Genomic DNA, 14489 nt, shown 5'->3' with positions numbered 1-14489 from the left:
CTTTAAGAATGTTGCAGACAACTTGGGCCTCCCTGCTTAGGACACAAATTACAGGCAAGGACACCTCACTCAAGCCACAAGTTGGCACCATGAATAATCTTCTGCTCCCTGCCCCTGAGGACCCAGAGCTCACGAGACACAAGGTAAAATGGCTTTGGAAGGTGCAAGCAGGACCAAAATGGTGTGGTCTCCTTGCACCTTGGCAGAGATTGTCAGAGGTTGGGGGATCAGTATACCCCCCAGTAACTGCTGCATGGCCCGCAGAGGTAGTAGCAGACACCCCTATTTTCACTGCAAAGGGGACAATAATCTCGTCCATGTGGCAAATTAGACGCCCCCTTTTGGAACCTGATATAATTATTCAGACACAGATATCAAGCAGAAGGGTGTGTCCTGACACAGTCAGAGGTGTTGACTCAAGACCAAAATACACCCTGTATCCTACAGTGGAGGGCAACGGTAACCCTTGACGTATCTATTAAACATCCGTTTTACTCCTGTTAAGGTTTTAAGTTCACAGGATAGCAACACCACTCCAGCATGTTTCAGTGTACATGAGGAAACATTGTGACACCCTGTGGTGCACTGCTGAACTTTTGGGAACTGGCGAGCATGAATCAGAACTGCTACTGGTCCTTGAAGAAGATATGCCTCGAGAAAGAAGAGCAAGTACTGGCCCAACAGAACCACGGAAAACACTGTCAATAATTGCCTTTATTGCCTTAACATTCTCCATTGCAGTGGGCACTGTACAAGAACGATGACATACACTGTACTTTGAGCCACCAAACTGCAGGAGATCAACCCCTACCTGCTCAGTCACTGGTTCTTGCTGTGAAGGGGTGGAGTGTAGCAGAATTCCAAGGTCACAGCCTGAACCAATACATGAGCACGTGACTGCCTGGAGCAGGTAAGTGGGACTAGAGTCACCCTCTTTGTCTCAGCAATGCTTCTGGAAGCACACGTGAAGTCTGAGTCTGTCCGGGGTTCTCCTTTCCCACACCCTCCTCCTGCAGCACAAGAGTACGAATGGTACTCATTCCTCAGCTCAACCCTTCCTCCAAACTGTTAGTGGGAGGGGTGAGTTACTTCCCCTTTGATATCTTTTCCTATAAAGGCCTTGTTTGCTCTACAATGGGGTACAAACTGAAAATTCCGCTGGTGGGAAAAATGTTATCAGATAACTTCACAGTTACTGGAATAACAATCTGTGCAAAATTCTTAAATTCGGAAAAACAAATAAGTTCTATACTACATAGCAGACTCTAGACTGACAGCTATTTTAAAAAAATGCTCATCAAATATTTGCTCAGATTTATTGTTGAAAAAATTTAAAAATACTTCAAAAGACTTCCAATAATCAATATGCATTATTTCCTCTCCTAATAAACAGCACAGGAGACATTCACAGAAACATTAGTCCTTTGGCATCAATGAAACAGAAGAGAAAGAGGACAGTTGCAGTTTTGATCTACTAACAAAATCTACATGCAAGAATATAATCTCATCTGGAAGAAACAGATGCAACTTCATTTTTCTTACTCTGTAATGAGTTTGCTCTTTGATTTCAAGAATATTTGAGAGTTCAGCAGCTCCTGACAATACTTTATTGTTCCAAATTGATGAGATACAAGCAGTTCAAATATGAGGAAACAATTTATGTTAGCAGTACTTACCTCTACCATCAAATGAGGAGGGAATTAAGCTTGCTACTGTTTCTTTTAAAGTTTTTGACGACGCTTTGCTTTCCACAGAAACATCTTCCTGCAAAATTGAGGGTCAGGTATCATAGAAGTATGAATAAAAGCATTTGCCAGAAGAAAGCTAAACATCATATAAAAAAAAAAATGAAAAAATCCTCAATTCATGTGCACAGAGGCATAAAGAATTTTGTAGCCCACCTTTTTTTTTTTGTTACTATTTTTAGTGGAAATATCATTTGAACCCTACTGTATTTTAAAGTATAAGCAGATGCCTCTCTGCTTTTGTCCAAGGAAGATGCCTGCTTACATTTTACAAAAGCATCCAAACAACGACTCTAAGAATGAACAAGAAAAAGTTTTAACATTCCAGCAACACTGAAAACTATCCATTAAATTCAAGTTAGTAATAGAAAAAAGAAACAGTAAAGTGCATTTTTGCCACCATATGCATTTTTTAACTTAAAGGTAACAAAAGTCTTATGATATTTGTATCCTTCAAAATGATTTACCTCTAACCACTGTTGAAAACTCTGATTCAGCATATGTGACAAACACCTGAATGTGTCAGTACTGAATTTACTAACAGCTGCAAAACTAGGAATACAAAAATCTACAAAAATAATTAAGTTAAGCAATCTTTACATATTAATAATATTTTTCCTCCTTCTAGAATTCAGTTTCTAATTTTTCCTCCTTTAGCACAAAGTAACAACTACATACACATATGTGTTTTTAAATAAGTTAAAACTTATGTCTAATTGGCTGCACGCTCATTATTTAAAGGTGAGAGAAAATCAAGCTGTTAAGAAACCTCAGGAAAGATATGTGTTCTGTACATATGAGCCAGAAATTTAGACCATAGCAGAATCAAACTAAACTGTAACAGGGCTTGGCTTTTCCATATCTGCTAGCAGCACAGAGGAGGAAGAAATAGTGAAAAAAAAGGAGAGCAAGGACTGATGTTTCCATCTATAAGAAGAAGCATAAAACCTGTAGCTATGAAACTTCCTGCTTGCAAGCTACTTAATCAGGTATTAATACACTAAATGCAAAAATTGTCTCTTGAGATTTGGAAAGAAAAGTATTTTTCATGAGTTCTGCAACATGAAAGTATAGCTAACCTCCGTGTTCAACAAAGGAGACATGTGTGGTTGACTAAGGCACATAATGTTACTTTCCACTGAACATGCTGGTCCATTTTTATGATGCACATTCAATATCTCACTTCTTCCCAAACTGTGCAACTTGTGGAAATCCAAAATAGTAGTTTCAAATGCAGGTACAGGAAAAGACTCTATTTTTGGAGCTTGAGTTGACTTCTTGCTTGCAGTTTTATTGAACCTGTCTGAATAAAGCAAGTAAAGTCTAAAAAATAAAACTTGCTTGCAATCATTTCTGCATATATCTTACAGCATCAGTGACACAGTCACAGCAATAGTCACAAGAATTATTGCTATAAATACCTGGCATGAAAGAAAAAAACAAAACAAAAAATCTAGTGATTATCACCAATGTGTTTAGACAACACCAAATTAACAACCAAATGTAAATTCAGGTACTCTCTGAGGATATTTTTGTTTCAATTTACATGAGCTCATGCAACCACCAAAAGATTTACTGCTACCATCCCTTGTCAGAAAGTCACACAGTAAAAAATAATCTGTTTCTAAACTATTCTAGATGTAGAAACACAATTGCAAACTGGAGGTTAAAGTGCAGACAACTATTTTATGGATACTCTGTGTATTTCAAACCAAATACCATATTTGTACCTGGCTTCATGGAATCTCCATTGCCTGCAGAAGTCTGTAATGCAGTTCTTTTCACAATTCTGACAGAAGAGTCCTCTCCATCTTGCTTTTTCTTGTCTGATTTTTTCTCACCCTCCTTTGTTTTCCTCTGCTGCAAGTATTTGTCACATATTTAGTTAATTTTACTTTAACTTTGTAAAATCTTCAAGCATTCAGTGCACAACAGTTAACTAACTACACATCTGGAGTTTGATGATACATCACAAATTCTATACCACAACAAAAAAAAAAAACCAACAAAACCAGAATAGTTAGTTAGATGTTTGTTACTGTATTTTATCTGCCCTGTTAACTGTGCTACCTGTGTTGCACATTATATAAACTCAAGAGGGATTACTCCACACTTCTATGCAACTACACATTTAAGATCTTATTAAAATTAATGACATCATTATCAACAGTTTATAATCAGCTGGTCTTAAATTGTCCAATTCTTATTTTATGAAACAGTTTCTTCTAGAAAAGGGCTAAAATTCTTAAGGCATTCCAAGTTTCTGACTGAGCTACATGTTATGGACAAAATGAGATAAGACTGTTGTAATAACCACCCCAAACATTTGCAGCAAAATGAATCTAATTAGAAAAGCTGTATCTACATCTTCCCATTAAAGCAAACGTTCATCTATATTGTACCGAAGTCCTGAAGCCTTGTGATTCTTGCAAGGAACACTCTTTGGCAGGCTTGGGCTCAAGAATCAGAGGTGCAGACAAGTAACAGGCACCTATGCAAATTATGCTGCATCAAACTAGATGCATGGCTTAACTCTGTTCAGAGGATTTGGAATTAAATTCAAAGTACATCCAGCAGCAATACTGTTTTCTGGAGTGGAACGCCTGGAAAGCTATGTTGTCAAAGCCCCAGGAGATGTGACCAAACTATTGCAAGGCTGCTCTCTTAAAGATCCTAAAAGGGAAAATGCAAGTGCCAAAAAGATCATCAAACAGTACTCAGCTCAGCCTGGGATTACTTAGACCACTGAACTGCCTCCCACCAAAAAAATCATTGAAGATTTTTATTGAGTATCGGTTTCACTTTTGACTGAAGGTACTTCTAATGTGAGCCTTTATTCCCTCTCCACTCCAATACATTCCTGCTCTCATTTGGATTGTTTTCTGTAGCAGGCCTTGGAAATGTTTGAACAATAATTGCGGACTAATCACTTATGGCCATGTAACCGATCACAGACATTCTCTGTAATTTATACTTGTGGAGGCTGCTACTGTACTCCAAAAAAAGCACCAAACTCCAACAGTGAATGAAGGAAAGCATGGTTCACGAAGGCAGTGTGATTTTTTTTTCACCCAGGTTGTTACTTTATAAGGAAAAACAATACACTCCTCTCATGTTCAAAAAATGCTGCTTGGAAAACTGTACTAATTGTAGAATGTGATGAATCTGTAGTTTGGCTCATTGATATTATCAACCTCTTTAAGCATCACTCATTATTCCTACACAAAGAGTGATCAGTCACTTCAAAAATGCATGAAGCATTCTGACTACTTTAAAGTAAGAATTTAATTTTTTTAAAGTGTTTTTGTTCACCTTTGAAAGACTCTTACTTTCTTGTCTGATTGGATACTTTTGTTCAGCAGATTCACTGACTATTCCGGAATCATTACAGTATGACTCATTTGAGTGATACTGTGGGACAGCTACTGGATTTGTATTTGAAATGACATCAGGTGAGCAGGAGCTGCTCGAGTATTCATGTAATACAGGATCTCGCACAACACTATGTGATGGACAATGAGAAAGAGATGAGAGGTCACCCCCAGGCAAATCTTCAGCATATACTCATTGTCTAGATAAATACACTATTCCTTGGCTGAAGAATCTGTTTAACAAGAAAGCTGTGTTCCAAAAGGAAAGTACTTCATGTTATTTCAAACAACTATTTACTCACTGCTATACATTCTTTAAAAACTAATATATTTTGTTTGGATAAAACATGCCGTTTGTAGCAAATACTTAAAAATACAGATGGTACATGCTTCAAGCTGTAAACCTAGCCTGCTTGAGAATTATAGTCTTCACTTCTGTTTAAGGTTGCTAGTTTTCTTCACATTTATTTTTGGTAGGCTTTTTCTTGTGAAGCAAACCAAAATCGCAGTATAACAACATGCACTTGATTAAAAAAACACAAACATAAACAGTGAAACCCATCTTAAGATGTCATAACAACGAAGTAGGAGTACAGCATCTTATGGGTCTATAAGGCATGTGTGGAATACAATACAGAATTGTAAGACAGCCAATAAATGGACTGCACTTGGACAGCCAATAAATGGACCATTACACTGATGAAAGCACAGCATATTTCTGTGACGTGTCTGTGGCATGCCTTTCTTTTCCGTACACTGAGATCCAGATTTGGTAAGGGAGACTTGGCAGACACCTCAGCACCACACAGCCATTCATTCACTTCCTCACAATGGGATGGGGGAAAGAATTGTAGGGGAAAAAAGAGTAAAACCTGTGGGAGCACATAAAGATTAATCAGTTCCTAGATTAATAGGAAAGAAAAATGAGAGAAAAAGAAAGCTCCATCCAAAGTTGTTCAGCACAAAGTGGACAACAACTCAACCTCAGGTTTGTAACAAAAAAATTGAAAAATGCTCCCACCAGAACGAGATGTTTTTGCATTTCTGACAGCATGTAGTCAAAACAACTCTTAGAATCAGTTTACAAAAAAAAGTACTAAATCTGAGTCACAATAAAGAACTACAGCTCAGCCCCAACAAGGCAAAACATTCATGAGAATACTGCTTCTGTCCCTGATCTTTTTAATGCTAACAAATACTGTGAGATCATACTCATCTCATTGCTAAACACATATTACGCATAAAAATGGGTTGAAAATACCCTGTAAAATCCCTATAAATAAAATGGCTGACATACTATGAAAGCCTAGAATGAATAGTTCTCTAAGGCTCTACCTGAACTTTCTAAGGACATAAAAGCAATTTTGCAGCAATTCCAAAATTAGTTCAGTGTTCAGAGTTCTACTAATCTGAGAAGCAACTGAAGAGCTAAACAATATCAAAAGTTTGTTACAATATTCAATTATTTCCTATCCCAGTATCTGGGCTTTCTTCTAGGCTTCTCTGGGCTTAACAATACAATTATAAATCCATCATGAGTGTCTATTTTTCAGTCCTTGTTAGAAAAATACTTTAAAAAGCCTCCTATGTTCTTACTAAGTCTTACTTTCCTGGGACATGGAGGTTGTGAAAAGGAGATGGAAGAGTAACCTCATACATTATTTACGGTAGGAAAAACATTCTTGGATTTGACGATTGCCCTTGCCCTCTTCCTTCTACTCGATTCTGTCTGTTTCAGCTTTGTCATAACACAACCATTCTTTCACTCAAGAACAGGATTCAGCTCTTTTGAAAGCAGTCCACTGGGTCTTTGCAAACAAGAGGTGAGATACCAGACATATACCCAAAGAATAGAAATGTGCAAATCTAAATCTTGAGGGCAAGGGAGGAGAATGTATTTAGTCAGAATATTATCATATCAGATCTTTGACTGTCTGAGAGTAATCAATGTCCAAAACTGGAAGGTTAAAATCCCCCAAGAAATAAGATTCAGAAAATATACATACTTTTCCAAAGACAGTTCCTGAACAAATGAATAGCCTGTAGTTAAGTACCTAGTAAAGACACATGCTGCTGAGGGTTCTGACCATGCCACAGTCACTGCTGCATATTTTGGAACAAATGGTTTGACCTCTGCTGACAACCGGATGCCCTGAGAAACAAAATGTTTTTTGGCTACATGCATTTTGAGATTAATATTCTAAGTGTAACTTACCCCTGTGAGCATGACTGTCGTAAGGAAGTTTGCTCTCTTCCAGCAGAACATGAAAAACAATGTTCACCAAAAAGAAAGAGAAGCAGAACCAAGGAGCCCAGTGCAAAACACGGCTTCTCTGGAAAACCATTTCCCTTAATACCCACATCTAACATGTAATACGTGTAAAAGACGATTACACAGAGTAAAAAGACTATGCAGTAAGCACTAGTAAACAAACTCTTAGTTTAGCTTAAAATAATGTGATTTAAAACTCACAATGTGTGACTAACACTGCCATTAAAAGTACTTCCAGAGTCAGACGTTAATAATAAAGGTTTTATGTACATATGTACTTTAAATTAGTCTGTGTTGAAAAAAATGCTTAATTATAAAGCGTTCTCATTACTTACACAGTGTAAATCCACTAAGACAGATTATCCATTTGTTCTGAAGTACTGCTGATTTAAATTGTACATATATACATTTTTATATATTTGTAGCAGTACTAAAGTAAAGGTCACTGTACTCACTGCCATTACAGTGTCCCATTGCTTTTATTCACTGCAATAAATACAACAGGTCATTAGCCACTTGTGTATTTCTGGGTTAAACAGCACACTGGATGAAAAACTTTTCACTTGCCAAGGCCAATTATAGTAACTAAATAACACGGTAATTTTGAAAATACCTGAACAGTAGTTTCAGCATTTAGAGATGCATACTGAGCTCACTGCTCCCTCTGGTTGCCTGCACTGATTTCATAACAAACATGTAAGGAACTCTGACATACTAAAGGAGAACAGAAGGAGCTGCAAACTCCTGTCTTAAACCTACCAACAGTTCCAACTACACGCTGTGCAGCTATTTGGCTATTTCAACGGTGAGAAATGGAGTATGAATTCTACACGTTTAAGTGTGTAACAAACACATAGGTGTGTAACTATACAGAACGCGAACAAGGAAACTTGGATCGGTTATTTAGAAACGGAGTTGGTGCTGGTCCCCAGATGGTAGCGCAGCGCACCGCGGGCACCAAGCGCGGCTGCAGGCGAGGTTTGCCCCGTTCCCTGCCACTATCTCCCGGCAGGGCCAAAACCCTCGGGCAGCAGTGCTTCTCCAGGACCCGAACGCGCACCGCCTGAGCCCCCAGCCCAGCCCCGCCGGGGACCTCCCTTACGCAACGCCCAACACAGAGCGGTGGGCGACCTGCCGACCGCGCCTCATCTCCCTCCCAGCTAAAGGCCTAATCGGGGCCTCAGTCAACCCTGCTGACGCGCAGGGCGTGCGATCCCCTCAAGCGGGTGAGCGCGGAGGCCACGGACCGGGGCCTGCAGTCCACTGCGTTACGCCACAAGTCGGGGACACGCAGGGCTCCCTCCGCCCTTACCTCGCTGCCTCGGCCCGGGCGCCTCCCCGCGAACATGGCGAGACAACTCCAGCCCGCCAGTCCACCGGCCTCGCAACGCCGCGGCCGGGACTACGGCGCACTGTGATGACGTCCGTCCAATGGCGCGCGGCGGGGCTGCAGCGCAGCGTGGGGAGCGGGTATAAGTAAGGACGTATGGGGTTCCACCTCAGCGTGAGGAAAATATTACCTTGCAGGTGAGCGAGCAGGGGAACAAGATCCCCAGAGAGGCTGCAGAGTCTCCTTCTGTGAAAATATCCGAGAACCGTCTAGACGCTTTAATGTGTAATGTAATGGAGGGAACCTGCCTTAGGAGGTGGGACGAAATATCTTCCAGAAGCCCCTTCCAAACTCCGCAGTTCTGTGATTCACTTAGTTAAAGCTTCTCTGTAAGGTAATTTGCTTTGCCTGGTAAACCTCTGTAGAGGTTTAGATTTCACAGAGCGCTAGAGGCAGGGTTTATTTCTTTATGCCTAGTGACAAACAGGTAATGCACTGCTTTTGAGCACGCAACATTTTTGCACTCAGCTTTTCTGCTAATGTTATTATGTGCAGGATTAAAAAAAAAAGACTCAAAGCACACAGTAGTAAACTTTATTAAAGAGAACTAAGATACATAAAGTTCCACTTCTCTGTGAAAGAATAGCAGCCTAGAAATTGCATTTGACTGAGCTTTGTTGCTGTGAAGAATACAGCTCATGCACAGGTACAGTTGTATGTTTTGTAAATAAAGTATTCACTGAATACTACCACCATATATACATGCATACAGAGTTCCAGAAGATTAAAGATTTATAGACAGTGCTTCATTTCTGTTCATCTTTTGGAAGAGGTCTTCTAAAGAGAAGAATGTGTGGCTCTGCAGAAATAAAATTGAACAAAGTGTCAGTCTGTCCTCTTAAGCCTTGATGAGAGGTATTTCATCAATTTAATGAGGGCTGAACAATACTATTGAATAAGAAACAGATAAATCAAGCCCACAAGTGTCCTCAAGTGTAGTATTTACAGACCAATTCTACGGTAACCTTAGAAGCTGCAAATGTGCTTTAAAAATTTATTCCAAAGGTATAAACTCAAAGAAAGTACAGTAAATATGGGAATTAACACTCTCTGCATTAGATTATTTGAAGACCTTAACATATAAGTATATGTAGCTTATATACTCAGTATAAGAATGTAAAGTATAAGAAACTGCTCATACTTTCCTTGTGAGGTATATACACTGCTGAACATCAACAGCAGCCACTTCACTTAATATAGATAGATTCTATTAGTACTGATTAGACTTAACAGCAAACCCCTTCCAAAACCCTATTCAAAGGATCAGAAGTATCCAGTTAAGGGAAGCTTTGGAAAGTTAGACTACTTCATCCATTTTTTCTGGAAACCTGGAATTTCATGAGGCTGGTTTCAATCGATGAATTGAATATCATATTGAATATGACAAATATCACCACTGACAAGCTTGATTAACAAGTACCAGATATGGATATCTTAGAACATAGTGATTGGAGAAGTTTAAGCTCTTTATCATCTTTTAATTGAGAAGCTGCATTTAGTAGACAACTACTACACCTCAAATTACGTCATAGATTTTTCAAATCATTAAAGAAAGATGTGGTCAACGTGAGCATTTGCTGGGTTTTCCTACTAAGTAGGTGTGCCAGGTACATGACATAGAACTATGCTGCTATATGAAGTTTTCCACAGTCACTGATATTGTAACAGCATACAGGAGCTCACAAAAAAATACCAGCTGGATGCAGAGGTACAAACAAGTTAGAACAAGATGGTTTTTATGGTCCCTTCTAAACTATTCGACTAGTATTTTCAAGATCCAGAGGTGAAATTAACACAAAAAACCTCCTGTGCTACTTATGTTGCTACATAACTGAAATAGCAAGGAGCTGACAAAAGAAATCGAAAACAATCAAAGCATTTAGAAGCAAATTCAACAGCAGGAGCAACTATTCATCTTCATACATCAGCTGAGTACCAGCCTCAGGTGGTATTTCAGATAATATTTTTCAAAATATATTTTAAACTCCGTTTTTCATCAGTACTATTCTTCTGTATTTACCTGGTTCATGGATCATGTAATGAACCCATCCAAGACTTTGCTGAACACCAAGGCTTCTCCATTCCTCTTCAGACAGAAGATGAGTTTTTGGCATTCGTTTTAAGAGTTCTCTTGGTAGCATTACATGCCTGTAGATTAGTAATTAACAAATTACATATGCTGATCTCTACATACCTTGCACAGGTCTCCACTAAAAGACATTAAGCAAGTCTCTTTATGAATACCAGCATTAGCATTCTCTAGAAGGAATACTAGGGTGCTCATGGATACCAGCAGTTATGGAACGTCAATTCCAAAACTCAGATTTAAATGTACATCTTCAGTGCAACTGCATATTGAGAGTGAACATCCCAGAAGAGATTAATTGCCCTACTTGCTCTAATTATGCTACTTATACTTAAAAACGTGTCACTAGCAATCAACCATCATATAAGCAACTTAAAAAAGTGACCCCACACATTTCTAATAAAGTCATTCCTATTTGTCTTTCGTAGTGAATATGATATTCTCCATAGAGATTACAGTGCTAGTTTTTAAAGACAAAACACTAATACCACTTAAGAGTCTAAGAACCTAAGACACCCTCTTTCCACATTTTCAAGAGTTCCATCTTGTTTCTGAGGCCAAACAACTATTAAGAGTCAGCTGGAAATAGGTACTCAGGTACCACACAACAAAAACAGTCGTTTGCAGTAGTGCTTTCAAGGAAAGTTAGAAGACTGTACTGCAGAACCGACTAGTACTACCGAAAGACTTCACAAAGTGCATTTATCAGCACTACACTTCGGCAAGGACTTAAGAAATGGCCCCGCTAAGGACTCTGAGTAGGTGAGGAGCAGCGAGAGCCCGCTCCACCTGCGCGGCCCGGAACGCAAGCTGTGCGCTGCCCAAATCCCGTCCGGGAAAAAAAATAAAAATAAAAAAAAAAAATCGGTCGAGAGCAGCCTTCCCCATCTAGGCGAATGAGGAAATATCAGAGAGGCGCTGCCTTCAGCCCATCTATCCCCTTGGGGGCCACAGGCAGAGTTTAATCCTCAAAGAAGACTCGAGCTCCGGGCGACAGCCTCGGGGCACCCAGCAGGACTCCCTCCCGCTTCCCTAAGCCCGTGCTCCACAGCTGTTTCCTACCGGTACTCGTATTGCTCGTCAAAGTACTTGTCGGAGTAGTAGATCTCCTTGTGAGCCATAGCGAAAAGCGGCAGAACCGTAGGCACAACTGACCGCTCGTTAATCCCGCGATGACTAACTGCCGGGCTCGAGCCCGCTCCATTTGAATCTATCCGTTCTATTTCCTATTGGCCTGCTGGCAATGACGTCCCGCAGAGACTTTTCATGTCCCGCCCTCCAGCCGACCCACCAATCATCGCAAGGTAAAGCGCGGACAGCTGGGAGAGGAAAGGGTGTCGCCGCGCTGTGCCGCGTTGCCGAGTGAGCTGGAGCCGTGCAGTGATTGGCCGGTTCCAGTACGTTCTGGAGCAGGTTAGGTAGGGAAGTTGAGGAGGTTGCTAGTCTCGTGACAGTCTTGTGGACTTGCCGTTCCGAGCGTGTGGGGGAGGCTTCCTTATGAAGGGCAACGGGTGGAGACTCCCTTCACCGCCTCCAAGTTTAAGTTAAAAATATAGCATGCTCAGGGCCTGGCAGGTGCTTTAATAGTGTGTCATGGAATCAAATAATGGATTGGGCTGGAAGGGATCTCAAAGACAACCTAGTCCAAGTCACTGCTACAGGCAGGATTACCATCCACTAGATCACTCTCTACATCAGGCTTCCCAGAGCCCTTACAGCTTGGTCTTGAACACCCCAGTGATGGAGCTCCCACAGCTTTTCTGGACAGCCTGCACTAGTACCTCAGAGCCCTCTCTTGTGAAAAATGTACCCTTGACATCTAAATCTAACCTCTTTAGCTGAAAACAATTTCCTCCTGTCCTTTGACTGTACAACTGTGTAAAAAGTTGATCTCCTTTCCCAAATTGACCTCTCACTCTCCCAAACTGACCTCTTTTCTCTTGATAATCTCCCATTAAATACTGGAAGGCCGTAAGCAGGCCTCCCCCAGAGCCTTGTCTTCTGCAGGCCAAACAAGCCTAGTTCCTTCAGCCTGTCTTCACAGCAAAGGTCTTCCAGTCCTCTGATAAACTTCATAACCTCCTCTGGACCTGCTTCAACAACTGCTTATCTTTCTAGCGCTGGGTGTCCCAGATTGGGACATTTGTACACCAGAATGCCCCTCATGAAGGCAGAGTAGAGGGGGAAAAACACTTCCCTCACCCTGCTCGCCACCCTTTTGATGCAGCCCAGGATGCAACTGGATTTCTGGGCTACAAGAGCATACTGCAGAGGTGCACTCAATCCCATTATGTATGTAATTAATAAAAATGTTAAAGAAGAATGGTCACAATACAGATACCTGGGGAACATCACTTGGTACTTGGTTTTTGACTGTGTAATGCCTCTGCTCTCTGGGCTTACCAGGTCACTGTTCCTGTATATGGTATGGCATGTTTCTTGTATAGGAAAATGATGGATTTCCAGGGGGTATTTATTGCAGCACAGGGAATTCCTGAGGCACCCTTACATCTTTAACTTTGATGGTTCTGTTTCAGCCTGAGGACGGTGCTCACAGCTCAGGGACAGAGTGCCTGTAACAAACAGCAGGTGCAGGTGCATCCAAGTACCAATTTGCAAGCCTTCTTACACAGAAAACCAACACAGTAAACATTTTCATTGTAAAATACTAGCAGCAAGTTCCCACAAACTGAAAGGTGGTAAGATACAAGTTATTTTTCAGTTTGTAAACAGTGATTACTCTGTTTTCCCGAATCAGGGCCATTTCCTGGGTACAGTTGACCTCAAAGATTAGACAGGCTTTGTGATGTCCTCAAGGCAGCATTTCTCTTTGAAATATCTTTTCTGTTCTCTCTGTTGTTTCTCAAGAGAAACCTAGATTAAATTTCTGCTTCCATAGTGTTATCAAAAATGCATGTTTTGTCTCTGGTCCTGTAATGCTTTGGTTTGAAACTGTTCTATTAGCTTTCTGCTATTTGAAATTTGTAGCTATGTGAGCTTGTCAGGCTGAGACAGTGACTTTGATAGGTTTCAGCAGCAGGGCACCCTTAAAGGGGAAAAAGTCTGAAGCCTTGAATCTAAAGCTTAAAACAATCTGAATAAACATCAAAATGAGTTTGTGTATCTAACAGGTAACATTACGCTAAGCAAGGATTTGGATGGTATGTGCTGGTGTTTATTATAATCCAACGGTAATATTTTTCTCTGAACTGAACTGAACCCACATGAAGCACATTTACACAGATCATTTACAGGCAAAATGGAATGAGTACATTTATACTGGTGCTGTTAATTGTTCAAATTCATTTGTTAACAAAGATACTCAACATAAATATCAAATCCAATGCAATAATTAAGTACAAATCACCTGTAAGATTCCTAAGGATTTGGCTAAATTGAACAAAATATATGGCTTGTTTTTTAGCTTAGTTTCCAGGCAGCACAATGATTATTTTTTATCATTTAAGGCAGGTCTACCCAGAATAGGAATGGCACTATTTAATGAGAGAAATGGAAAAATACTTCAACAAAGGGATTCTTCTGCACTGAAGACATTCTCTGTGTAGCTTTTCTCATGTATATTGAGTAGGAGAGAAAATTGACCTAAATGGCAGCCTACCTGTAA

General features: G+C 40.2%; 2 protein-coding genes across 5 annotated transcripts in view; both read right to left on the bottom strand.

Moving 5' to 3' along the window:
• The window catches only part of SECISBP2 (SECIS binding protein 2), a 30286-nt gene extending 21461 nt beyond the window's left edge, over positions 1–8825 (bottom strand). For 3 of the 4 annotated variants that reach the window (XM_015849351.2, XM_015849352.2, XM_015849355.2), the window contains exons 1-4: positions 8701–8825; positions 3476–3605; positions 2825–3048; positions 1677–1764 (exon numbers count right to left, since the gene is read on the bottom strand). In XM_015849351.2, coding sequence (XP_015704837.1) covers positions 1677–1764; positions 2825–3048; positions 3476–3605; positions 8701–8736 — 478 coding nt within the window. In that variant the 5' untranslated portion in view covers positions 8737–8825. The remainder of the gene's footprint in view (positions 1–1676; positions 1765–2824; positions 3049–3475; positions 3606–8700) is intronic. The other variant, XM_015849353.2, reaches the window with a different exon arrangement.
• A 465-nt stretch (positions 8826–9290) lies between these two features.
• CKS2 (CDC28 protein kinase regulatory subunit 2) lies at positions 9291–12076 on the bottom strand. Its single transcript, XM_015849356.2, has 3 exons — positions 11927–12076; positions 10799–10926; positions 9291–9577 (listed from the first exon to the last, which is right to left on the bottom strand). The coding sequence occupies exons 1-3, from the start codon at positions 11983–11985 to the stop codon at positions 9525–9527; spliced, it is 240 nt and encodes a 79-aa protein (XP_015704842.1). The 5' UTR covers positions 11986–12076; the 3' UTR covers positions 9291–9524.
• Positions 12077–14489: the final 2413 nt, after the last annotated feature.

This window comes from Coturnix japonica, chromosome Z (assembly GCF_001577835.2).
Source record: "Coturnix japonica isolate 7356 chromosome Z, Coturnix japonica 2.1, whole genome shotgun sequence".
Lineage (NCBI taxonomy): Eukaryota > Metazoa > Chordata > Aves > Galliformes > Phasianidae > Coturnix > Coturnix japonica.
The sequence above is the reverse complement of the archived record's forward strand: the minus strand, read 5'-3'. Positions and strand labels throughout refer to the sequence as shown.

Bases quoted from the DNA above. Each gene is read 5' to 3' on its own strand.
- CKS2 (XM_015849356.2), bottom strand. From the start codon at position 11,985: ATGGCTCACAAGGAGATCTACTACTCCGACAAGTACTTTGACGAGCAA. The intron at 10,927-11,926 runs GTAGGAAACAGC...ACTAATCTACAG, and splicing joins GACGAGCAATACGAGTACCG to GCATGTAATGCTACCAAGAG. The intron at 9,578-10,798 runs GTAAATACAGAA...TTATTTCTGCAG, and splicing joins TTACATGATCCATGAACCAG to AGCCACACATTCTTCTCTTT.